Genomic DNA, 27802 nt, shown 5'->3' with positions numbered 1-27802 from the left:
AGATAATTCAAAATCTTTTTTTATTTGACTGTTACCAAACGTGCTGACATGATCAATGTAATTCAGACATATGGTAATTTGTTTTCTGATGTTCTTTCTCGTACTTCTCTGATAGAACATGATATTGATGCTGACGATTCATTGCTTATAAAACAGCACGCATATTGCCACGAGTCCGGATGCGGTGTTTCTCCCTGTTTCTTCCCATTTCCCCATCTCCCGGACTCATTTACCCTTTAACTGCCTGCTCGACCAAATGGTTGAGCACATGTTGAGACACTATATTTTATTATGAGGAGTACCTAATTTGACTCAAGCTGATTGAGCCATCTCTACCATCTGGTTGATGTATGTTATGCCAAAACAATATCACTAGATGTCAGAGTGTCAATCAACAGCGCTTGTCACAGTCCTTCTTCTAACATGGATGTCAGAGACAAAGAAATCACCCCTTCCATGTCAGCCCTTATGGTGAAATTTTGCAAGGTAACCAACATTTTTTAACCTATTACACTGTAAGAGCCCTAACTTTATGTTATTTGGTGCCATGAAAAAAACTTTAGTATGATTTTAATAATTTTTCAAAAACCTGCTCAACCATGCAGTTGATTTGTCACTTAATGGTAAATATAGAAAAGCTGTGCTAATGATTTCAGATCATCCATTTCTGGAGTCAGAATGTACAATTTGCTGAGAAATATAAACTTTTGATTATTCCTTTTTTTTCTTTTTTTTTGCCACATTAAATATAATGAATTCAAAGAATGAATGTGTGGAAAATTATAATTATCAGAGGTTATTACTTATTAAATGAAAATTGCTGACATACTAACATTACTAAAATTTAAGAGATTGTTATTTATTATTATTTTTTATTATTATTTACAATTACTAGATTGATCTCAACAGTTTCTATGGTACAAGTACTCCAGGCCCATGTACCAGAAAACCCAAGGGCTCTGATGCTGATCTCAGTTATCTTGATGACCCAATAAAGTTCTCAAATTTGTCCTGGAGTACCCCAGCCCTACACATTTAGTACGCCTCCCTCATCTATCACACCTGATTCAACTCATCAGCTCATTAGTGGAGACTGCATGACCTGAAGTGGATGTGTGTCAGATATAGGGAGACATACAAAACGATTAGTGCTGGGGGTACTTCATGGAGAGATTTGAGAACCCTGACAGAAGGATCTGGATTATCACCCCATCTGAGAAGAGGTAGCTGGAGACAGTTCTTCTGAGTTCCTGGATGAAGATGATGCTCCCTCAACAAGCACATCCTCTACTAAGCTTCGATGTTAGAAGAGAAGAAAAGACAAAAACACTGTCTAAAAACAGTTTCCTTGAAGGAGCCGGAGGATACCCCTGGCTCAAGACATACAATACACAGCATTTCTGGTTTACAAAGAAATGTTCATGTAGCTACAAATGGAAAGAAAATCCTGTTGCACTACCACACTTGACAATGTGTTTCTTTATCATAAAAGCTTAAAATGCCATTATATTACTATCTTTTGCTATGTTTATTTTTTGAATGCTGAAAGAAAGTAATGCCTTTTGGTTTTGTTACTTTTTAGTTATTTCTGTTATTTTTGTTTATTGTTAAAAACAAGAACACATTTCCTGTATTAAAATGAAAACCTGAAATATTTTATAGCATACTTCAATAAATAAAGAAGATTCAATACACAAAACTATTTTATTTATTTATATTAATTTTTTTATTAATTAGTATTATAGTTCCTATTTTCTGATCTTTATAGTATGTGTATGAATTCCAGTATTTTCACCTTTAAGTGACATCTCAACCATTTAGTAGAGGCCGATATAAAAAAATATGGGATGTGTGAAAAAAAATATATATATATGTGCTGGGACACATATAGGGTGAATCCTGAGAAGCAAGCTCAGTTGCAAAAATACGTAATAATCTTTATGCTTGAAAATAACATAATTGAGCCAAGTTTTAGCCCTTGGAGTTCATCCTGGTTGTCAGTTAAAAAAGTCAGACAGGTTCGTCAGGATCGTGTCTAGTAAGTTTTTTTTTAAAAAAAGATCAAAGCGCTTCTGATCAATTCTCCTATTCTTGTTGCTCCTGATTTTTCCTCTCCGTTCTTGCTTGCTGTTGATGCAAGTGGTGCGGGAGCTGTACTTCTGGTATTGAGCATCCCATATTTTTTTTATTTTTTATGAAAATGTATGCCCCCTAGTGGTTAATGCATTGCAGACATTCTTATTAGCATCCGGTATGCTATTTTTCATGAAAATGTAATAACCATCAGCGACGTTACTTCACCAGTGAGAAGGAGCTGTAACGGAGTTAAAAAGAACATTCATTATAATGATATTAATGGATGTTGAATTCCATGAAATTAGAGGCTAAATTTAAATCTAAAGGTATTTTGGTGCCTCCTAGTGGTTATTGCATTGCAGACATACTTTATTTTGTCCTTGCATGCTTACCATAGTTCAGCAGAAAATGGTTCACACTGCTGCGGGTAAGTGTGTTTCTCTCCTCTCCTGTTTACCGTGTTTTAAAAAGTGATAAAAGTGTGTTTAATAAGAGTTTTTCAGATGTAAACGTTTGTAGTGATTTTATAAAAAAATGTCCAGTGAGTTGGATGGGTTTATATGTCCCTTGGATACTTTGTTGAGTACTTCTCATTCTCATGCAGTGAAATTAACATGCTACTGCTGATGCAACATCAGATAGCTTAAAGGAATACACACAGTTATCCTCATTTTATGTTTTTCTTATTTCAGTGGTTTATGTCTGCAGTGTTATCACCCTGTCTAATAAGACATTTTGAGGAATTTCTCAGACACAAACATCATTGCTGCGGAGAATAAAAGAAAGAATAGACAACCAAAGTGTTGTGTGCGTCGTCCATTCAGAATTTGTAACGGTTGTGTGGGATGCGTTAAGGCCACATCGGGGACAACAATTGTTACAGAGGCACTAGCTTGTCCTTGCTCTTCAAAATGTTGACGTTTATGTTGGTTCTATTTCTTATTCGTTAATTATCTACACTGATCACAACCCCTTAATCTTCCTGACCCGAATGAAAAACAATAACCAATGTTTAATGCTTTGGATTTTGTTTATAAAGACGTTTGAACTAGATATTCCACATATTTGTGGTAAAGATACTGTCATTGCTGACGCTTTGTCACATGTTGAATAGGAATAAATTGATTCTTTACCCTCTCTTTTTTTAACAGAAAGATAAATAAAAAGAAACAATAAAAAATAAAAGGGTAAGGTCATGGGCATTTCTGAAATGTATTCACTTAAGGGTCAAGGTGTTATACCTGTATGACATTTATTGAAAGACTCTGTAGGTGGCGTTGTGGGGGAATTCTTATGTGAGAATCATGAGAGGTCATCAGTGATTCTGGATAAAAGGCTCAGAGATGGCAATGGCTCTCTCTCTCTCTCTCTCTCTCTGTTGCTCTGCTTCCCATTTTTCTCCAAAGCTTCTCTCTCATTGATCCTTTGAGGCTGTTTTGTTTGTTTCTCTTACTGCTTAGGTTTAACTTGTAAATGTGTGCTTTCAAATGTGATATAATTTCTTACTTTTTAGTAGCAGGTAGTGTATTTATTTATTAGTTCAGTTTTTTTTGTTATTATCCATATGAATGTTCATTAATTTTCTTTGAGAATTGTTGCGCATTATTTTCTGAATGTTTGAGTTTAACTTCGTGGATTACTTAAATAGAGACATCTTGAAATTCACATCAACTGTTATGATTATTTTAATATGTTCTGCCTGTGTCATTTATTTAATTGTCTGAATTAACGGGTCTTAAAATGGTCATGGGCCATAACACCAGGCTAGAATCAAGACATAGGATAAATGGGAAACAAATAGGACTGACTGGAATTGAACTCCAGAAACACAGACTGCCTCCGTAAAGTTGCTATCACAGCAGCAACTTACATCTGGACCATTCGAGACCAGCAGACTCAGTATTTTACTCATTCGGTAGAATTTGTTAAATTTAATGAACTTGCTTTTTTTTTTGCATATTCCACCTCACAAACGGAGTAGAAATGAGGTGAATTTAGTGGAGATGTTTGATTATTCTAGAATGCTGCTTGATACACTTGTCACGGAACACACACAAACAGGTAGATCCAAACCCAGTGTTCACCGGGATGGTGCAGGCAGAACTGGAGCCCCCCGGGTGGAGCAAAGGACCACCACCACAGTCGAGCAGATGGGACATAAGCCCACCAGGGCGGAGCAGAGGACCACCACAGTCGAGCAGACGGGACAAAAGTCCACCAGGGCGGAGCAGAGGACCACCACAGTCGAGCAGACGGGACAAAAGTTCACCAGGGCGGAGCAGAGGACCACCACAGTCGAGCAGACGGGACAAAAGTCCACCAGGGCGGATCAGAGGACCACCACAGTCGAGCAGAAGAGACCGAAGCCCACCAGGGCGGAGCAGAGGACCACCACAGTTGAGCAGATGGGACATAAGCCCACCAGGGCGGAGCAGAGGACCACCACAGTTGAGCAGATGGGACATAAGCCCACCAGGGCGGAGAAGAGGACCACCACAGTCGAGCAGACGGGACATAAGCCCACCAGGGCGGAGCAGAGGACCACCACAGTCGAGCAGAAGAGACCGAAGCCCACCAGGGCGGAGCAGAGGACCACCACAGTTGAGCAGATGGGACATAAGCCCACCAGGGCGGAGCAGAGGACCACCACAGTTGAGCAGATGGGACATAAGCCCACCAGGGCGGAGAAGAGGACCACCACAGTCGAGCAGACGGGACATAAGCCCACCAGGGCGGAGCAGAGGACCACCACAGTCGAGCAGACGGGACAAAAGTCCACCAGGGCGGAGCAGAGGACCACCACAGTCGAGCAGACGGGACAAAAGTTCACCAGGGCGGAGCAGAGGACCACCACAGTCGAGCAGACGGGACAAAAGTCCACCAGGGTGGATCAGAGGACCACCACAGCCTAGCAGAAGAGACCGAAGCCCACCAGGGCAGAGCAGAGGACCACCACAGTCGAGCAGACGGGACATAAGCCCACCAGGGCGGATCAAAGGACCACCACAGTCGAGCAGACGGGACATAAGCCCACCAGGGCGGAGCAGAGGACCACCACAGTCGAGCAGAAGAGACCGAAGCCCACCAGGGCGGAGCAGAGGACCACCACAGTTGAGCAGATGGGACATAAGCCCACCAGGGCGGAGCAGAGGACCACCACAGTTGAGCAGATGGGACATAAGCCCACCAGGGCGGAGAAGAGGACCACCACAGTCGAGCAGACGGGACATAAGCCCACCAGGGCGGAGCAGAGGACCACCACAGTCGAGCAGAAGAGACCGAAGCCCACCAGGGCGGAGCAGAGGACCACCACAGTTGAGCAGATGGGACATAAGCCCACCAGGGCGGAGCAGAGGACCACCACAGTTGAGCAGATGGGACATAAGCCCACCAGGGCGGAGAAGAGGACCACCACAGTCGAGCAGACGGGACATAAGCCCACCAGGGCGGAGCAGAGGACCACCACAGTCGAGCAGACGGGACATAAGCCCACCAGGGCGGATCAAAGGACCACCACAGTCGAGCAGACGGGACATAAGCCCACCAGGGCGGAGCAGAGGACCACCACAGTCGAGCAGAAGAGACCGAAGCCCACCAGGGCGGAGCAGAGGACCACCACAGTTGAGCAGATGGGACATAAGCCCACCAGGGCGGAGCAGAGGACCACCACAGTTGAGCAGATGGGACATAAGCCCACCAGGGCGGAGAAGAGGACCACCACAGTCGAGCAGACGGGACATAAGCCCACCAGGGCGGAGCAGAGGACCACCACAGTCGAGCAGAAGAGACCGAAGCCCACCAGGGCGGAGCAGAGGACCACCACAGTTGAGCAGATGGGACATAAGCCCACCAGGGCGGAGCAGAGGACCACCACAGTTGAGCAGATGGGACATAAGCCCACCAGGGCGGAGAAGAGGACCACCACAGTCGAGCAGACGGGACATAAGCCCACCAGGGCGGAGCAGAGGACCACCACAGTCGAGCAGACGGGACATAAGCCCACCAGGGCGGAGCAGAGGACCACCACAGTCGAGCAGACGGGACATAAGCCCACCAGGGCAGAGCAGAGGACCACCACAGTCGAGCAGACGGGACATAAGCCCACCAGGGCGGCGCAGAGGACCACCACAGTCGAGCAGAAGAGACTGAAGCCCACCAGGGCGAAGCAGAGGACCACCACAGTTGAGCAGAAGAGACCAAAGCCCACCAGGGCGGAGCAGAGGACCACCACAGTCGAGCAGAAGAGACCGAAGCCCACCAGGGCAGAGCAGAGGACCACCACAGTGTAATCGAAGGCACAGGAGAGCAAGTCTGCTCAGGTAGGACTGAAACAGAGATCATGAACAGATTAATGGTGGCCTCCTTGGCTGTGATGAGATGGTAGATGGCCTCTGTGGCCATGACGGGGCAGGCGGTGAGTTCATAGATGGATACTACTGATGCCTCCGAAGATTCTGCAGCAGTTGCTGCCACCTCTGGAGGTTCCACAGCAGTGACAGTCTCCTTGACATCAACACAACAGGCTTAGAGAACATTGCTGGGTGCAACAGACAGGATGTGACGAGGCTCTGGAAGTTTCAGCTACGTGACAAGACGTGACAAGACGTGACAAGGCTCTAGATGATCTGTTGTGGTATGACAAAGCTCGGGAAGATCTACAGAGACGTGATGAAGTTCTGGAAGAACGGTAGTCATTCGACTGGACTCATAAAGATCAACTGTGACTTGACCTTGTTCACGGAGATCAACGATGACTTGACTAATGAAGTTTAACTGTGGTTTTACTTGAATCCTGGGTGTTAATGTTGACTTGACCAGACTCTGGGAAATCAACGGGGACATGACTTGACTCTGGGAAATCAATGTGGACCTGATCAACGGGGACCTGACTTGACTCTGGGAAATCAATGTGGACCTGATCAACGGGGACCTGACTTGACTCTGGGAAATCAACGAGGACCTGATCAACGGGGACCTGACTTGACTCTGGAAAATCAATGTGGACCTGATCAACTGGGACCTGACTTGACTCTGGAAGGTCATCGGGGACCTGACTTAACTCTGGAAGACTGGTCATCTTGTGCAGTGGCGCTGGGCTGGAGGCCAACTTGTCTGGAGACACAGGCATAGAGTCGGCCGATGGTGCAGGTATCTTGTGAAGCCCCAAAAGTCCAGGATTTTAAGCCTCTCCATCTCCCATTGAGGCAAAAAAAAAAAAAAAACAACAGAGAAAGAAACATTGTAAAGATGAGGAAATAAAATATTATTTGACAAAAAAATGTTTTAAAATCTTACATTTTCATTCTTAAATCCTTAACAGTATACAAAACAGTTGTTCTGGCAACAGGACAAACACTTCATCAATATTGCTATTAACAGTCCTCTGGAGTCATTTTTCAGTAAATACAGTCAATAACTGAGGTCAAGACGACAGCAGTTGCATTTGAATTACAAGAGCGAGCGCGAAGCTGACAGCTGTTTTCTCTTTCCATTAGGCTCATTCCTCCCCACCTGTTCCTTATCTCCTCTCATTATCTTGGCTTCTTCTACCCTCTCTTTCCCTGTCTTGTTGTCAGATTGTTTGATTTCTCAGATGTTCATTGACCAGTGTTTTTTTCTCAGTCCTGTCCAGTCCTGTCTGTGTGTTCTGCGGAATAACTTTCACTGCTGGAATTACTCTGTGCTCATCATTGTACATCCACAGAACCTTACCTGCTAAAGACTGCAGCTAATTACCAGCTCTGTGCTCTCCGTCCGTATCCAGTTCCATCCATCTCTCCGTGAGCTATGAGAGCCGCTGCCTCACCAGCCGTCTGGTCATCCCTACAACAGAGGAGATTTGTGTTCACGTTATTGTACCAGTCTACTGGTTTCTTCATTTGATGTTCAATATTGAAACTTCAGTTTGGATTACCTGTGGTCAGACTTTCTGATTCTATTAAAGAACTGTAATTGTCACTCTCGCTTTTGAGTCCTCTCCAACTTCATCACAGTTGAAAGTGTTAGTTCATGTTTCTTCCTACAGTTTTCTGTTGGCGTCTTGTGTTGCTGTAAGACTGTATTTTTCTTACCAAGATTCTGTTTTAAAATGAATATGTTGTAAATTAAGCTCAAAAGGGAAATGGATGTAAATACAATTATAATTAATTACAATTATTTATATGAACTGCCAGTAGTAACTGTAGCAGTATTAAATTGCCATCAACTAATCTGTTCGTCCAATGAAACCTTAGTGCAATTTTATCTTAACTGAACCTTTAAGAAAGGACAATTCCATGGAATAGTTAAGGGACATTGATTTGCAAGGCAGAATCAGTAACTTGTGTAATTTGTGCACAAGATTTTTATTAACTAAACACTTATGCGAACTAGTCTAACAAACAAATATACAATCACTCATACAGGGGAAAGGGCTTATTAGATTTGATGGAGGATACCATCAGGAAAACCAGAGAATGAATCTATGAAAAGAGCCAGTTAACCACACGAGTAAAACCATCAGCGCTATTTATATGGGGACTATTGCTAATACTAAACCTCTGTTCCGTTTCGTTAAATGATTGAATTTTGTTGCCCTGGAACAAGCGTCTGGAGACAATGTCTTGATGGTTTGGAGGTTCTGTGGTGTAGGAGTCGTGATCACACTCTTCTGGTTTTGAAGAGGGATGAATTCCAAAGGGGACCTGACTCGATGGTGATTGGGAGTTTCTTCCCAGTGGAAAGTGAATAGGACTAAGAGAGACATCAGCTGAGATCCTAAGATTTTTGGTGAATGGAGAAATGGAAGGTGTGAGGCCTGCACAGACTTAGGTCCAAGAAAGGTCTAGCTCACATACTCTTGACAGAAGAAAGAGGAGCAGATCGAAGAGAGGTCAAGAGAGAGGGGTCAGAACTGGTATGAGCCTTTTTAAAGTCTGAGACAGTTCATGCCTCTTAGGAAGAGCTTGTCCAATGAGAAAGGCTGAAATTCCCGGAAATACTGGGGAATTTAACAACCCATTCAACATATTATATACACTCTCGTTTACATCATCAGAAGATGAATTCATAGATACTAAACACGGTAAGATTACATATAGGTAAAATTACATGAATCCATAGTTCTATCACAAGTATGCATAAAACAGAATACAAGACAAAAAGACAATATACAAGTACAGTAACAACATACAGAATGACCTGAAATGTATATGTGTGTTCATTCAAAGAAAGGTTTTTCTATGAATTAATTAGAGAAGAGTCAATGTTTATAGCAGTATGTTTCAGAGAGAACTTAGGAGGAAGATGCTCTCCACATACTTTCAGATAGTAAATGTCTTTCTGAGGGGTTGTAGTTGCCATGTTAACCAGTGGTCTGGAGTCTTTCGCAGACATCCTGGCACCTAGTAGGCTGAGGGGTCTGTGTTCATTTGTTGATCTAATGAATAAGTGATTTGTTAAATCAAATTTAAAATGGTGTGTCTGATTGGTCCAGATGCTACAAATAAGTGTATCTTAAAACTTTATTTGAAGTCCACATTTATTTATTATAGGGTGAAAGTGACATACAGCCAAGTATGGTAGCCCATACTCAGAATTAGTGCTCTACATTTAACCCAAAGTACACACACCCGGAGCAGTGAACACACACACTCGGCATCATTTATGCTGCGGCACTCAGGGAGCAGTTGGGGGTTCAGTGTCTTGCTCAAGGACACCTCAGTCTTGGTATTGCCAGCCCGAGACTCAAACCCACAACCCTAGGGTTAGGAGTCAATCTCTCTAACCACTTGGCCACAACTTCCCCACATAATATAGTGTGTATGTAGAAGTGGTCAAGGAGGATTCAAATGTGCTTGTGACGTTGTAAGATTGGATGACATCATCTGAAGTTGTCATAAATTGACTTTTGGTTGAATTGATGATACTGTGTTCAAGTTGTATGTTTTATAAGTACACATGATTAATAAGAAACAATCCCATGAGCTTGATGTTCCCAGCACCTTACTACATCCTAATACATTTTTGTAGATTGTTCATGGTATTTTATTGTACATTCACCCATTTGTTTAAACTGCATTAGTCAGTCAGGCTTTCTGAGCTATTGTTAAAGACTGTCTGGACTCTGCAACTGATTCTACAGTTTCTGGATTATCACTGGACTTTACAACTAATTCTACAGCTGATTCTACAGGTTTTGGAAGATCCAGGATGGTAATCGGACTCTTATCACCAACACCAGGATTGAAGAGAGGAACAACTGATCCAGAGAATCTGCTGCTGATGGTCAGGAGATGTTTTCTCTCTGTGACGTTGTAAAATGACAGCTCACCGTGATCATAATCTAACAGAACTCCAAGTCGTTCAGGTCTCGGTGTCAGAGAGAGTTTAACTGGTGGATCAGTGTTGGTGTAAAAGCCACGAGGACCGTCTGAACACAAGAACCAGAAACCAGCTGATGGAGTTAAAGCAGATCTGTCTCTTCTAGTAAAGTTTCCATGTTTCAACACACCAATTATCCAGAAGTTTTTGGTAGGTCTATTTATTTGTGACAGCTCTACTTCCCAATAGTGACGACCAGAGGTGAACCTTTGGGCTCCAAAAGCACATAATTCATATGGAAATCCCTCTCCAGTGGGTTTATATTCTGGACGATACATCACCATTTTACAGTCTCTAGAAACAATCAGACCTGGATGTGAACGCTCACGGTCAATAGTGATCTCATCTGTGAGGAAAAAATAAATGAGCAGCAATTATTTATCCTCTTATAATCTATGTAGATGTACATGTATATACTGTATAATCTATAGACATAAAAAAATTATATTTCCACACCTGCATGTTTCCTCAGTTCTTCTATATTGATGTCTTCCACAACTAAAATGTAAAACAATTTGAGATTTTAGAGAAAGAAAAACTACAAGCTGTAATTGAGGACATCTACAAATGACATCAATATATTACATAAACATTTATGCATTGTTAATTACCCATATTTAGTAATAGTCACATTAGTCCTGTACAATAGGTTTAAATCCATCCAAGGTTAAAAACATTTTCATTTTGTCAAAATATCATTTTAAAATTACCTCAATTCTCAGAGATCCCCAAACGGTTCACGGGAAGCTGTTCAAAAGATTCAGTTTCCTTAAACCCCACCTTTCAGTAGCATACTGTGTTCTGTTTGGTCAACTGACATAGTCAGTTTTGATTGGTTGTTCCGCACACAACTTCATGGTAAACAATGCGTTAGCATCTTTTTGGGGTGAATAATGTCTTATTGCTCTCATCGCGAAGCAAACATTAAAATAAAAAACTTGAACAGTCTCGCTGCTTTTTCTTCTGTGTGGGCGTATTCAAGCCGCGCTTCAGTTTGAATCTGAATAGAGCGTTCAGCCCGGGGGCGTGCGAAGGGAGACATGAAAAACAGACAACGTGTTTTCATATGGATTACTTTATCACAGAATATCTGTTTTCGGCAGCACTTGTTACACTTCATTTTAATGACGTGTTTGTAAATGAAGATCAGCACAGACAAAGGTTCTGGAGCAAGATCTGGGGGAGTACTGACACAATATGGACCTTGTGTCTGTTCTGTTTCGTGACCTAGTTTTCCTTAGTTCCCTTAGTTCATTCTGTTCACCTATGCCATGTTAATTTAGTCATTAGTCCCTCTCTTGCTTTTGTATAAGTACCCCTCATTTCTGTTTAGTCCTTGCTGGTTATTGTATTGTCTTTGTGCATTCTTCTTGTGTTTCCCTGTTTTTTGTATGGATCTTCTTCTTTTAATGAAATGCTATATTGGAGTATCTTTGTATTTGTGCACCTTTCTTCCTCAAGAGCATGGCAACTTCAGCAGTTACAATTCCTGTAAGTATAGCAAAGAACTAAATATATTCAAATACCTTCCTTTCTCAGAATCTGCAGAGTTCCCTCCTCACAGTCTAAAACGAGAAAATTTCAAAGTAAAAGTTAATTATTAATGTGCTTCATAAATACTCCAGACTCTGTAAACTCTGTAAACCACAATAAATGTAACCCTTTCAGACAGAATTTGATTTAGATGTTAACCTTTATCTGGGTTGAAATTTCATAGTCTCAGGGTTTCATCAATAACCCCTGCACTCCAGCTCATTTGTGTTAAAGTACTGTCAGGTCATTCTGCCAATAACTTGTTTCAGTTTTGGGTTTGTCTGATACAAGCATCACACTGATCGTAATGTTCATCTATTTTGTGCATTAACTGGCATAAAAATATAAATTTCTTTAGTTGTGTCAGACTTTCAAAACAGTCAGATCAGATAATGGCAAATGTTCTTGATTATCAGTTGTATTTTCTAATCTTCTATAAATAAGAAACAAAAAGCAGTGGTTTGCTGTTACTCTTGAATGCAGCATTTTAAATGGCTTAAATGCAAAACCATCCCATTTTACCTTAGAATACCAAAGCTGTTTATTATGTTATCATGTTATTATTCAGTAGATCGTCGCTCTGTATTATTGGAGTATTTTGACTTTAAACTATCAAGCAAAATTATACTTTTTTTTTTTTTTTTTTATTCAAGAAGCAAAGTGAAGGAGATGTACAGGGTGGAATGAACAAGCTTTACAAATACTGTATATGAATATGTAACTGAGATGATGTCATACCTGGTTCTTTCTTTGGTTCATCTGAATTTGTTGATAAAAACAAAAACAAATAATTTAAGGTTTTAGACAAAGAACACTACAGCTGTAATTGTGAGCATCTACATTTCTTAGCATGTATTAGAAGGACATTTCTTATATAAAGTGATTTATATTCACATTTGTGAAAGAAAGATTTCTGCTAAAACATGCATATGAGTTTATTTGACATGTATTGGGTCACTTCAGCAGCTGCCGTTATAAAAGTACTGCAAAGATAAACTTCTTTAAATACCTTCTTTGGTCAGTCTCTCCATAGTTTCCTCCTCACAAACTGAAATAAGAGATTTTCGTTTTGAGGGTTTAATTACCCATTTATTTACACAAATACTCCACTTAATCAACCGCAATAAATTCTGATGTTAAGCTAAATTAATTTACATTTGCATATAATAATTTAGCAGAAGCTTTTATCCAAAGCAACTTACAAATAAGAACAATAGAAGTATATTCAAATGTTTAATTAATTTTTGGATGTTAAAGTGATGAACGTAGTCTACTTACTTTCTTTGACTGGTTCCTTCCCTGAAAAAAAAATCAACACTTAAGCATAAAATACCTGCATAAAAACATCTGAAGATATAATCATGCCAGTTGTTTGAACGAGATTGTACCTGTTAGTTTGTGTCTGTATTTGTAAAGAATGAATCCAACCAAACCCAGAAGAGCACAGATGATAAACGTAAGGAAGAGAGCCTTCCATGGACCTAGAAAAAAACAGAAAGCAGACGAATCTAAACACCTTCAAAAATATAAATCAATTACAGTAAGTAGAAACATATTTTTGAAACTTTTGCATAATTAAAATACTATTCGCAACCCATTTTTCTTCTGGAAAAGGACTGAGAACACAATGTATGGGATATGGATTGATTTTATTGATTGGATGGTAAAGTAAGAGAAACTGACTTTAAAAAAAAAATTTTTATTGGTGGAGCAGAATAAAAAGTCACATGCAGAATGTATGCTGATTTATTTGAAATAAACTATATTTATAAATTAATTTTATTTGCTTAAAATGTAACTTTGGAAACTTTGGAAAAAAAACCTAATGGAAACGATCACAGGCCTAGCATTTAAGCTAATCTGATCACTTTGTTTGTGGTATCTACAAATATCCATGTTCTCTAACCTGAAGACACAATGCCCTGTATGCTCAGTCTTCCTTCTTTTAATTCTCCAGTTCTGAGAGAGACTGAACATGAGACCAGTTGAGCGTCTGAGAGAGAGACGGCCGTCCAGCTGTGGACAGAGATCATCTCATCTGCTCCACGAGTGTGAGATGTTCCTCCAGGACGGAGAACCCTTCCTTCATCTGACGTCCAGGAGACACTGGGCTCTGGATACCAGCCACTGGACCTGCAGCTGATGTTCACACGACCATCATCTAGAGACTCTGGAGACAGGACAGGAGCGGATCCTAAAGCTGAAGAGAGGAGAGACAGATGCTCAGATCTTCTCCAGACACAAAGACTAGCTTACATACAGTAAGTATAAAGTGGTAAAGAAATGCGTTAGCAAGTGCAAAGTTTGGGGGTTCAAATCCACATGTTAGGGGAACACATGTAAAATTATTAGCCTGAATGCAATGTAAGTTGCTTTGGATAAAAGCATCTTGTAAAATGCAAGTATATTGTCTTACACAGTAATTGTGTTCTGAGCTTTAAATGTCTGTCCAGGGTCTTGAAACAGGGTTGCAATGGGATTGAGACAAAAGTTTAAAAGTAGCCCGGTTCTGTGGAAAACAAATTGTGGCTCTTGTTAGTAGACTGTTAGGTTAGGGTTAGGGTTAGTAAAATAAGTAGACATGCACTTGCAAAATGTTACTTAAATAGTCAGCAGAATGTTCATCAAAATAAAGTGTTCACAGATAAGCAGACAGACTGCTAGTTGACATATAGTTATTTAAAGTTTGTTGGAGCCATTTAATTGTAATTTGTGTTTGTGACACTAGAGCACATATGAGAATTTTTGAGTACATTTAAGCCAACCGCTGATGAGTTACAGGTGTGCAATGGAAGGTCAAACAATCTCTGACCGTGCTGTGCGTACTGTGTTGAAGGTGCAGGAAATTATGATCGTACCTTAACAGTTTGTTTGAATGATATATTTTTTTTTTATTAATGAAGAAACAAACTTACGTTTAAGTTATATTTTCCTTTATTTAATTTTATTTTGTTATTTGCAATGCCAAGTGGAAAAGAATTGGCGTATCCGACTTTATTATGGACAATGATTTGATTTATTCAAGGTAAACCACACATCAGGAACAGACTACTAAATTCTATCTGTGTCTAAAATAGAAAAAGTTTTTTTTTATTATTATTATAATTATTATTATTTACAAACATTGCAGCAATCATTATGTATGGGAATTTTGGACTGTCATGATATCAGATTTTTCGCTACATGATTAATGTGGCCACAATATTTAATTAATATTTAATTTAATTTTTATAAAAATTACTTTTCATATGAGATTCATCATTTATTTTCCTTGAGTTTTTTTTATTATTTTTTTTGTTCAGGGAATCAAATGGCAAACCATTAAACTAGGACCAGTGGTTTTTACCTGATCTCAAATCAGTTTTGTAATTTGTAGAGATGTTTTTAGTCTCATAATTGGCCATCCATAAAACAAACTAAACTGCAAATTAATACAAGAACGCATTTTACAGACACTTCATATTTAATGTTATTTGATGAATTGTTAATTGCATTTATATATATTATACTTTCAATAAAACATTTGCATTTTGTTTTAAAGGCTGTTTTTAAGCATGTTTTGGCCTGAGGTTTTATTGCGTCTACACAGTTTTGACGAGCAGGCATCCCCAGCGAGTGTCTTCAATCATAGTCCTCATTATGCAGGGGAGAATTTTAATGTTTGACTGAATATGGCTTTACTCCAGTATAGATGCTTACTCACCTGTGATTTTGAGAACCACCTCTTCACTCCCATATGAATGTTCTCCGCTCACATAACAGTGAAATGGACCTTCATCCTGAAAAGTGAGTTTCTCCAGCCGTAGAGAGACATCTCCATCCTTCAGTCCACCAGACTGATCTGACCGCAGAGCCAGAGAGCTTCGGTTCCTGTATGATTCCTCCTGGATGTCCTGGATCTTTCCGTGATTATAGAGGAGAACAGGATTGCTGAACTGATCCTGACGGTACCAGCGGATCTCCAGAGCTTCAGCGTTCTCAGGAGGAGAGATCCAGCAGGGAAGAATCACTGTGGATCCCACATGAGCCACTATAGGATCAGGAGGAACCACCACAGTCAACGACACTGAGATACAGAGAGAGAGAGAGAGAATTAATTAATCATTTACAACAAATATTTAAGGTGCAGTCACATTTACAAATGTGCAAAACTGGCTAGTTCTATTATTATAATTTTTTTTATCTGCTTATATTTTGACTTAGTGGTTATAGACATGCAATGAGTAGTACAGATAGTGTAGAGTTTAGTATTGCCCTCAGCAACTCGAACTGTAACGAAAAGCTATGGAACGCCTTCAGTGTGACCGCGCTCTGAATCCCGTGTTATCAGTTCACCTGAGAATTAAAATTGTTCCATCTTCTACTCACCCTCGAAGCATCCTAGGTGTATTTGACTTTCTTCTTCTGCTGGGCAAAAGCAATCCCAACCTACTGTCTTCAAGCTTCTGATCAGGGAGCATCACTTTTTATACTCCCCTGAATTAAGAGTTAGAGTTGCATTCCCAGGCCGAAGGCTTATAGTGGAAGGCATTTGTGCAGACCACCATTCTCACTGGATAGTCTTCATCTAGTTCAGCCATCCCCTGCCGGTTCGCCGCTTCAGGGCACCAATCTATCCACTTTGATTATACCAGAGTTCAGTATCAAGAGGTGGTCCCTCATCTCAACAGGGAGTCCGAGTTCTACAGCCAGTACTTCACTGTTCCAAATAAGAATGGAAGGTTGCATTGCGAGAGGCCTCCTCTCGCTTTAGAGAGTTTTGTCAAGCTGAGGCCTCTACTCCAAGAGTGGGCGTTTTTCTGAGTGTTGTCAGGTCCCCTCTCAATACAGAGAGTTTCTGAGGCCTCCGCTTGCCAGAGCTCCGCTACGCAGGTTAGCGTGGGGTGTAGAGGCCTTCTCCCACTTTAGAGAGTCATTATGCTGAGGCCTCCATTCCTAGAGCTCGGCCCATCTCCATCCTTCTCCATCACAGAAGGTTCCATAGGTTGGCATTAGGGGGCAAAAGGGGTTCTTCTCTTAGGTCTTACACTCTCACCCTTCACTTTTATCTAGTGTGTGGATGCTGTACTGGCTCCTCTGTGACTCCAGGGCATCTGCATACTCAACCACATTGATGATTAATTGGTTGATATTAGCTCAATCTGAACAGATGGCAGTTTAGCACTGAGGAGGCGTTCTCACATGAAAGAGCTGAGGTTAAGACATAAAGCCAAGAAAATTGTGCTTTCTCCTAGGGCTGTGCAAAAAATCGAGTGCGATTTTCATGCACATCTCATCAGTAAAGACGCTCCTTTAATTAGGAGTATTATCTCCAGCACGAGTGTTCAGATCAGGGTTGCCAGGTTTTCACAACAAATCCTGCCCTGTTGCTTCACAAAACTAGTCCAAAACTAATAGCGATTCCAGGAGGTTCCCAGATAAATAAATAAATGCTTCCCGGGGTTAAAATATACGGTTTGTTTTTTGGCATGGCTGTCTTGGTAAAATTCGCATTTTAGGGGATAAATATATTACGTTATTGGTATTGGGGTTGCTTCAAACCGCGAACATGAAAAACAACCGCAGACTTGGCAACACTGGCTCAGGTGGAGCGGCAGTTACTACACAGAGCCGTAGTCTACCGACAACTGACACAAAATCGCTTTCAAAATCAACAAAGAATCGCCAGCGATTTTAAAATCGATTTTGTGTAGATTGTCAGTGAATTACGGCTCTGTGTAGTAAATGCCAACCAATGTTGCCAAGTCTGTGGTTGTTTTTCATGTTTGGGTCGAAGCGACCCCAATACAAATAACGTGATATTTAGCCCCTAAAATGCGAACTTTACCAAGGCAACCATGCCATAAAACTTAAATTTTAATCCTGGAAAGCAATCACGTTTCGGGGAACCTCCTGGAAACGTGATTGGGCTAGTTTTGGACTAGTTGTGAGAAGCAAGCAACTGGGCAGGATTCGTTGTGAAAACGTGGCAACCCTGATCTGAACGCACGTGCTGATGATATACTTCTAATAACAGGAGCGTCTTTACTGATGAGATGTGCATGAAAATCGCATTTGATTTTTTGCACAGCCCTACTTTCTCCATTACAGAGGACCACTTATCTGAGCGTGTTGTGGGATTCTATCATGATGCAGGCATGTCTTTCTCCTGCTCAGATCGAGTCAATCCTCACTGCAGTCACAAAAGTAAGAGCAGTTTCCCAAGGGGAAACCCACTTTTCATGCTCAGTGTCACGCTGCCCTGCCTTCATGCCATAGACATATTTTGCCCAGTGCTGGGAGCTCCTTATCCCTGAATAACACTAGCGACAGACGCTTGAGTGGACAGTCAGCCCACAGTTTGTGGACCAGTTGCCATCTCATGTGGCACACCAACCGGCTGGAAATGCTGGCCGTGTTTCTATCATTGAAATACCTTCTCCAAGATCTAAGGCCGGTGACACACTGGATGCGTGGCGTATCAGTTTTTTATTCGGCTCCCATGTTAACAGGTTACAGCTTGCAGACTGCCTGTGTGAGATGCACAGAAAATGCATGCATGCTACAAATAGAACCGACGCCTATTTTTAACGCGACATGCAAGCGTGTTGGAAGCGTTTCCAGGAAAAATGAATAGGAAAATATATTTATATGTCATTTTGTACACAAATACAAAATGACATTTTGATGTTTGAAAGTCTATAAGTTTACATAAATTCAGATATAAATGTAATTTAAAAAATAAATAAATAATTATCGATTTCCAAATATTGCACCTGTCAAACATAGTCTATTTTGCAGTCAATACTGTTGACGGTGTCCTTTATCAATAGGCTTTATATTTATGCTTTAACATGAAGGTGTAGGCGTGTAAAAAAAGTTGATATTGTTGTCATGAAGACAAGAGCCTGGTCTGTCGGCGGCCTCCCTCTATGTCACCTACACCGGCAGCAGCGCGCCAGCGCCTCATCAGGCACGATTCTGGTGTGTAAAGACACAGAAAACGCGAAGCAGCCGCCACGCAACTGACACGCAGCAGAAACGCCACGCTCACGCCATGCAGCCAGTGTGTCACCGGCCTAAGATATCATCATGTGTTGGTGCACACCGACAACACAGTGATGGTCTCCTATATGAATCACCAGGGAGGTCTGTGTTTGTGCCTACAAGCTGGCACGTCAGATCCTTCTGTGGTCCCAGGACAAACTCCTCTTGATGAGAGAAGTTCACATCTCTGTGCATCTCAATATAGGAGTAGACATCCTGTCGAGGCAGGGGCCGAAGCCCTGGAAATGGATGCTTCACCTCGTGGTGGTGAAGTAGATATGGAGAGTTTTTGGCTAGGCTCAGGTGGACCTGTTTGCAATGCAGATCACATTCCATGACAGGGTCCATCTGCTGCTAATAGCCCCAGTCTGGCTGGGCCAAGTATGGTTCTCGGACCTGATTTAACTTTTTGATGGCTCTCCATGGGAGATTTCCATCAGGAGGGATCTCCTCTCACAGGTGGAGGATAAGATCTCTCAATGCCAGTGGGAGCTGTGGAAGACATAGGTGTGGCCTCTGAGGGGGCACAACTCGTAGCTTCTGGTCTCTCAACCAAGTTTGTTGAGACCATCCTCCAATCCAGAGCTCCCTCTACATGGAAAATGTATACCTTGAAGTAGAAGCTTTCCACTTCTCGGTGCGTAGACCGCCAGCTCAACCCAGTTAACCTGTTAACCAGACCCCCCCATTATGGGACTCACAGCAGAAAGTGCCCTACCTAACTTAAAATTGTAACAGTTTCTTACTTCAGTATGTTATACACATCAAAAGAGAAAAATATATTGTTTACACACTGATTGTTTTTTTATTTGATATATAAATACATAAATTAAGTCCTGTACCAATCTAGAAAAGGTTGAATGGGTTGAAAGTCAAATGTCTCATGAGTTTATATTTAAAATCTGAAGAAGATTCCATGAAAAATGTGATTCCTGCAATCATTTTTCTGATGCTATTTCAAGTCCCCCCCCCCACCACAAAATATAAAAAATATTTACCAACTGTATTGAAGGATTCTACAAACTATTTTAGTCATTAAACATACCACTTTTTCAATTATAAAATAATAGACAGAAATATCATATAAGTGATTTATTTGAGCACTAGAAAAATACAATAGGAATAATTTGAGTAAGAAAAATAAAAAAGATTTAACTTTGTATGCCAATTACAGAACATCCTGAGATTGCTAGAAATGCAGTATTAACAGTGAATTCTGGTCATATAGTCAACTATCATGTGCTGATGTGCAGATGGCAAGTTACAGAGATGGTAATCACAGGGTTTCTGCAGGTTTCACAAAGTCAAATTTAAGACTTTTTAAGACCTTTTTAAGACCATTATGAATGAAATTTAAGACCTATATCACGACATAAAAAAAACGTACAAAGGAAACGCAGTCTCAAAATTACTTGCAAACTAAATTAATTTATTCAAACTGAACATAGTACTGAAGACAGCTGTTGCATGCCCCATGAACTGGGATCCCAGGTATCTTGACTGCACCTGCCCGCCCTCCCAAAAACGTATGTGCAGGTCCAGCTGTTTCGTTTTGGTGGTGCGATTCAGACTTTCGTCGAACATCAGCACGAACGGTCCTGTGATTTTGGAAATTAGTTCTCTTTTTATAAAATCCGCTATTCCAAAGCGCGTAATGTATGACGTTTTATCTTTCCCGCACCTGAAGGATTTAGCGATCTCAGAGTCCGGAAACATCGTTTGAAACAATTCCCCGATTTCCTCATTCGCACTGTAGGACTGGTGTCTAGTCACCGTGTGGAGAACCCAGAGCACCTCCGCTTTTAGTGTTGGCTCTGATCCAAAAGCGACACGGAGGTCGATTGCGGGAGTTGCGGAGCTACTGTGTGGGCCTCGCCTAGGCAGTGTAGAAGTATTGCTGGAGCCGTCAGATACTTGCAAGAACTGGCTGATGGCTGTCGTTTGCTGGAGACCCTTCACAGCAGTTAGATGTTTATAACTTTTTGCATGAGACTCCAGCGCCCGTACACCCAACGTTCCCAATTTAATTGCTTTCTTGCATAAGATGCAGTAGGCTTCAAATACATTGTTTGCAACTGACTTTAACCAAGCACTAAATTCAGGTTTCTCAAGCCAAGTATCGCTAAACTTACACTTCCCCATAGCTGAATAAAAAATCCGTTTTACATCTGTCTGTGGTATCCAAGAGACTCGCGCCAATAACATGAAAGCTCAAAGCTGATTGGTGGTTGCATATTGGTCTATTTTGTAGTCGTAATACAGCCAATTATATTTGGACTAGCGAAATAAGGAACTACAACACCACGGATTAAATTAAAAAAAAACATTCCAAAGCGCTGCGGGAGCGTTTCAATGAGATTTACATGGACGTAGGAAAATTAAGACCTGTTTAAAATGATTTAAGACCTAGAACACAATACTCCAGCAAATTTAAGACTTTTTAAGGCCTTAAATTGTGATTTGGAAATTTTAGACTTTTTTAGACTTTTTAAGACCCCGCGGAAACCCTGAATCATATAAATACACCATAAAGTAATTCATCACACTCTATTCATTTGGTTGGCATTCACATTGATAGCTGTGATTAATTCAATTCACATTACTGATTACACAGTAATGGCATGCTAATTTGCGCTCAAATAATGCAGATACAGGCACATTCAACATAAAACACACATATATAAAAAAAATATGAAATCTTCTGCCTATCTTTCACTTTTTGTAATGGATGGTCTCTTTCTGTTTGTGACAATGTACGCTACAAAACCATGCCGTTTTTTTACTACCAAGGCACAGTTTCCTACCTGCATTGTGTGCCACTTTGGCTCCTTTCTTTTACTTTAGCTGTGCTCTACCACACTATGGTGGGATTGGTAAATCTGGTGGCATTGTTCCCATAGTGTTTTGACCAGCTCAAGTCCCTGAATGAGAAAATCTCCAGGTTAACGCGTGTTTCAGGACCTACTCATTGTCGAAATCATACTCTAGATTTAATACTGTCACATGGAATTGATGTTGATAGTGTTGAAATTATGCAGCCAAGTGATATATCTCAGATCATTATTTAGTTCTGTGTAAACTTCATATAGCTAAAACTGTCAATTCTATTTCTTGTTACTAGTATCGAAGAACCATCACGTCTACCACAAAAGACTGCTTTTTAAGTTATCTTCCTGATTTAGCTAACTTCTTTAGCACATCCAAAAACTAAGAACATCTTGATGATGTAACAGAAACCTTGGACGCTCTTTTTTCTAGCATTTAAAATAAATCTGCTTATTTACGCTTAAAGGAGATTGAGGACAAAAGTCTGACACCATGGTATAATGAGCATACTCGCACCCTGAAGAGAGCAGCCTGGAAAATGGAGCGCAGCTGGAGGAAAACAAAACTAGAGGTATTTCATATTGCTTGGCAGGAAAGTGCCCATCTACATGTGAATCATCTACAAACAACATAGATACACAGGGCAGTTTGACTGATGAAGCCACACTGCACTGTATGCTAAAGATAGATACAGAAGTAAAGAATACAGATGGAGGTAGAAATTGTTATTTTGTCTACTGTCCTCTATGCCATGACTATGGGCTATGTGCAGCCTCTCTTAGCACTGATCTCGAGAAATCTACTCATTGTTGCATTTATTTCATTAGGATAGCTTACTTCATGTTTTACTTGAATTTTCTATTCGAACAATTTGAGCTTTCTGTTAGCTTGTTGTAAGAATGCTGGGATTCCAGGGAACTCTTGAACATTAAAAAACGAAAGCCTTAACAGACGTGAATAACTTTCCCACAGTCAGTGATAATGCAACCATCACGTTATCTCTCTGTACCTGGATAAAATCTGCCACTGCTGCCAAATGACTCACTGAATGAAGTTTGTCTTGCCCTAGCACCTTGTGTCTTCTCGCCCTGGACCACCTCCTCAGATTGCCGCTACTTTTCCTCAGATGTTTAGCAAGGTTTGTCTTTCCACACACAGCGTCACTGCAGTCTTTACAGCTAAAATACAGCCAGACATTACTTCTTTTGTGGTCAGCCATAGTCACTCTGCAGTCTGCAGTCTTTGTTGCAGGAAATTAAAGGGCTGCAGTGGCCGGCTGCGTCACAGAGCCGCAGTGCACACAGAACTGACCAGCGGAAGGAGAAGTAGTTCCTTCCCATAACCAGATATAATTAGACTTATCTGGTGACAGCAAGTTACTTATGATAACATAAACACTCACTCCAAATGACTAAGTTTAAATATCAATCTTTTTATATGAGAATCGATACTAGAGCAGAAGATGTTAGGATCATAAATATTGATAAATTAGTATCGATCCACACATCACTAGTACTGAGACTGCTATAATTAGAGTTACAAATGACCTGCTCCTATAATCTGATCATGGTTCTATCAGTATTAGTTATTAACATTCTTTTGCATAGACTTGAACACTTTGTTAGACACTCAGGTAGCTGAGGTTAATTAAATAATTTGCAGCTTTACTTGCAAACTACATTTCCTGTTCATCAATAAGGTAAGAACCAGAGCCATTATAAACCTAAATATACTTGATTTAATTACATTTATTGAAAACTGTAGTAGTAGTAATAGATTATATTTGCAGTCGTAATGATGACAGTAGAGCACACAGAACAGAATATTTTCCATGCTCACAGGTGATTAGTGTTTACACTACATACGTACTGTGCCCACCTTTTTCACCCGGGCTAGGGCCGGCTAAAACCAACCACGCCCAAGAGCAGAGTGCTCACACTAGTCAAACGAACCGGGCTCCGGGGGTCAAACATGCTCGGGTGTGGTTCAGAACACCTGGTGTGATTACATCCATAGTGTAGAGCATTGATTCCCAATCTTTTTCAACTCGCGGCCCACACAACCTTACACATGTTTGCGCGGCCCACTGCAAAAAAAATGAACTGTCCCCGCTATTGTTGGGATAATAACTTAGTACTCAGAAGCTAGCAGCAAAAATATCTAAGATAAATTGGCGGTTTATTCTTTAACCAATCAGCGAGCTCGAATAGTGAAAGCATAGTAACATTTTAATATTTATTTTTTGTTATTTAATTATATATTTGAAATTATGTTATTATGTTATGACTTTTATTTTTATTTTCATTTTTACATATATTAACAATATTATTATTTATTTGAATAGTAATTGGCGGCCCACCTGCAATACCATCGTACAGATTGAAAACCACTGGTGTAGAGTTTACTGTCACTTTACCCTAACATAAGTACAGTCTATATTTAATAGTAACCAAGATATCCAATAGAAATTAATAATGTGTATGAATTACTCAGAGGCAATTAAGATGAATGAAATCCAAGCATGTTCTTACCTGAAGTCTCTATTTGGAGATTCACCAGTAAAACCACAATTATCAGCAACATGCCTGTGGAAATACACAGACTCTGAGGGAGATTCCAGAAAAGTGTAGATGGGGAAGTGATCTAAAACTGTCATGTATATCATACACTCCCATCACATTTTTGAGCTTACGGTACAAATGTCATGTGACTGTGAGCAGCATAGTAGATTTTAAGACCAAAAAAAAAAAGGATTTTAAAAAGGTATTTTTGATTAAAATTTTTATTTTATTTTCATTGTGTTGTAAACAATCATTTGACTTACATAAGCTTAGCTGTTTCTCTAGTTTAAGTTGATACTTCACTTCACATGCTATAACAGTTTGCTATGCTGTAGCTGTATAGTTAAACCTCCAGTGAGTCCAGTTATCCAATCACATCCTCCGTTGTGGCAAAGCCATGTCAGGTTTTTGTTGTGCATCAAGGGATTTATGTAATAAATGAGGTAAGTTTTTTAGAATTTATGTACATCTTGGCATCTTCATCCGGCATTTTTTTTTTTTTACGTGATATTCCAAAATTGACATAAAATGGGTGGAGAGCAACACAGAGAGTGAACGAGCCCTAATTGTGTGATAGGAATACAGTAACAGTACATCCCTCTCTCTGTCTCTCACAAACAACCATATAGCGATTATTTTTGTGATAAAATCCTAAAGAATAAAATGTTTTTGTTTAATGTTTATTGTTTATTGTAAAATGGATCCCCAGTAGCTGTCACTAAAGTGAACGAGCTAGTCTTCCTGGGGTCCACAACAAAAAGAAATCACATAATGTTAATATAAAAACAGTATAGCACTATAACATTATATACATCAATACACATCATTATAGATTAGTCTGAATAAATGATTACAGTATTACATTCATAAAATAAATATGTCCTTTCCTTACTCACAATTTGAAAGTGCATTCTCAGATGGTACCTAAAAGAGTCTTTGCCATACATTTTACGTATATTCATTTGCCATACATTTTACGTATATTCAATGGGCAATTATTCCAATGATTGATGGCAGGATAAATAACAGTTCTCTTTAAAGCATTTGATTTTGGGCGTGGTAACATCATCAGGCCATCATCCACAGACCTAGTCACATCATACATCACATCACACCTAACAATTTGGTCATATAAAAAAACTGGTTGAGAAGAATAGACAATGTTTCTAAAAAACTTAATTTAATTAATTTTGTCACTTTAAATTGTTAATCTTTTCAAAGCTAATCATTATATTTTCTTCATTTTCTTTGCATAAATTGAAAGTGCGGATATTAATTAATCTGTCCCATGTTACAGCTCACCCCAGTAGAGGATAGTTTGTAACAACGGAGATATATAAAAAGTAGCAATACAATTTTTCTATTTTATTTTTTATTTTTTATTAATTAGCGGAAACGGGCTTCCATGAGTTTCATTTGTTTTATATCTGAAGGTTTCAGAGATCACGCACACACAGCCACTGAGTTACTGATGCTCAATCAAAAAGTGTTAACAGAGAGATAACTGATCAGACTGTTCAATGAGAAAAGCAAACTCACCGGAGACAACGAATCCTCCGTTACAGTAAATCACAGAAGTCAAAAGTAAGAGAAGTGTGAATATAAACGGTAAGCTACAGATCACACAGATCAGTGAGAATCCAGGCGTGCTCCTTTCGTCTTACTTTCTTTTCTACACGGTCAGATGATGAATAGCTTTATATGCGATATGATTGTGAGCAATGATATTTGCGATGTGTGTGTGTGTGTGTGTGTGTGTGCTGTGAGGCGCGTGATGCACATGATGATTTGTTCATTTCCCTGCAGATAAACAACATCACATGAGAGGAAAGACCGAAATATGCTGTGCGTTAGATTGAGAAGAACAGCTGTGGGGATTTTACATTTGAGATATTCGGTTTTTTTTTATAACAGTGTTATACTGGAGTTCATATTAACAAGCAAAAGACCAAAATAGTGACAGGATTAAGGAAAATGCCTGATATAACTTGCATGTTTGTGTGTTTTAATTCATGGCATTATTAACAGCTCTGCTAGGGCAGGGGCGGAGCGGGGGGGTGGCTAATGGGGCTTAAGCCCCGAATGTTTTGTCAAAAGCCCCGAATCTTTTAGCTTTTTTAAAATAACTTCAACTTTGTTTCATTTCCTCTCAGTCTCTCAGACTGGAGCGGCAAAAAAAAAAAGAAACAAAAGCTCTTTTACTGTGCGTTGTGGCGGACGGTAAAGCATCACGCATCACTTCGCTTGTTTGCCAACTGCCGATAAAAACTAACGAAGAAGAATATAAATCATCTTCTTCGTCGTTGTCATTAGGGGCTGGTGGGCTTTTTATTTCACCGCCGTCGTAGCGAGCTCACTGACTAACCGCCTGAAATTAGCATTATGGACATAACATTTTTTTTTTAAAAGGAACTCGTAACAGCAAACCTCACCGGCCAGAGAGAGATTCAAAAGCAATATATCCCTATGTATCAAATGCTAAGTTATTTCAGGGCATGTTTTACAACTGTTCTCGGCACATTAGTGGGATAAGAAGATAGATTAATTGAGAAATATAGCTGGAGAACAATTAAATACAAAATAGTTTGTAGGCTCTACTGGGTGAATATTTTTTTTTTCTGAGTAACCATCATTTTCCCAGATAGTGTATAGATTTTTATGCATTCTGTTATCTCAAACAGCCTGAAAAATAGTGCATTTAGCTGACATAAACGTGGGGGAAAAAAATCTCCCCTACGGAGTACACCCCTGCAGCCCCCTAGGTTTGGGCTAAGCCCCGAATGTTTACATCTTCTGGCTCCGCCCCTGTGCTAGGGTGACCACCCGTCCCGGGTAGCGCATGCGCGCACAGCGTTTAAAGCCCAATTCATGCGTCCCACAAATTGAGACTGTGTCACGCATAATCAATGCTTGCTCAAAGAAAGTTGATGGCTCTATATCCTCGAGCCCCAGGCAGCCAAACGAACATTACTTGACAGTTCAGCACTACTGCGAGAGCGGGAGCGAGAGAGTTTGAATGAGAGATGAAGTTTACATCTTTATTATTTCTGTTTTAACGTTTTTCCTACATTATTTATATTAAAATATGTTATGTAGACAATAATTCAGTTTAATATTTGACTAATTTACTGAGGTGGCATAGTTGTTAACTTACAAAAATGATTATAATTTGGTGGATACTAAATTTTGTTTCCGTTAATAACAGGTATTCCGATGTAAAATTAACGGTCGCCTGAGGACGATCAAGAACCATCTTATCTGAGCTCAAAACCCTGCTTGAGCGAGTGTCAAGATGCTAAACATAATAAATACAGAATTATGAACGTTTATGTGTGTTTATTTTTGTTCTCAGTACTTTATTTTAATAGCATTTAATGATTATGAACAAACATTACATTTTTTTTATTATATACCATCTA

The 27802-nt window shown here is 40.1% G+C and overlaps 1 protein-coding gene across 1 annotated transcript; it reads right to left on the bottom strand.

Moving 5' to 3' along the window:
- Positions 1 to 9751: 9751 nt before the first annotated feature.
- On the bottom strand, positions 9752 to 26134 carry LOC113081219 (butyrophilin subfamily 1 member A1-like). Its single transcript, XM_026253299.1, has 11 exons — positions 25923 to 26134; positions 24354 to 24407; positions 15674 to 16036; positions 13877 to 14170; positions 13359 to 13451; positions 13249 to 13269; positions 12980 to 13018; positions 12709 to 12729; positions 11964 to 12002; positions 10894 to 10935; positions 9752 to 10783 (listed from the first exon to the last, which is right to left on the bottom strand). Exons 2-11 carry the CDS (start codon positions 24403 to 24405, stop codon positions 10143 to 10145), a joined length of 1605 nt encoding a protein of 534 aa, XP_026109084.1. The 5' UTR covers positions 24406 to 24407; positions 25923 to 26134; the 3' UTR covers positions 9752 to 10142.
- Between the last annotated feature and the right edge of the window lie 1668 nt (positions 26135 to 27802).

The sequence above is a fragment of the Carassius auratus genome, unplaced genomic scaffold (genome assembly GCF_003368295.1).
Source record: "Carassius auratus strain Wakin unplaced genomic scaffold, ASM336829v1 scaf_tig00033420, whole genome shotgun sequence".
Classification (NCBI taxonomy): domain Eukaryota; kingdom Metazoa; phylum Chordata; class Actinopteri; order Cypriniformes; family Cyprinidae; genus Carassius; species Carassius auratus.
Note: the sequence above shows the minus strand (reverse complement) of the source record. Positions and strands in the feature narration are given on the sequence as shown.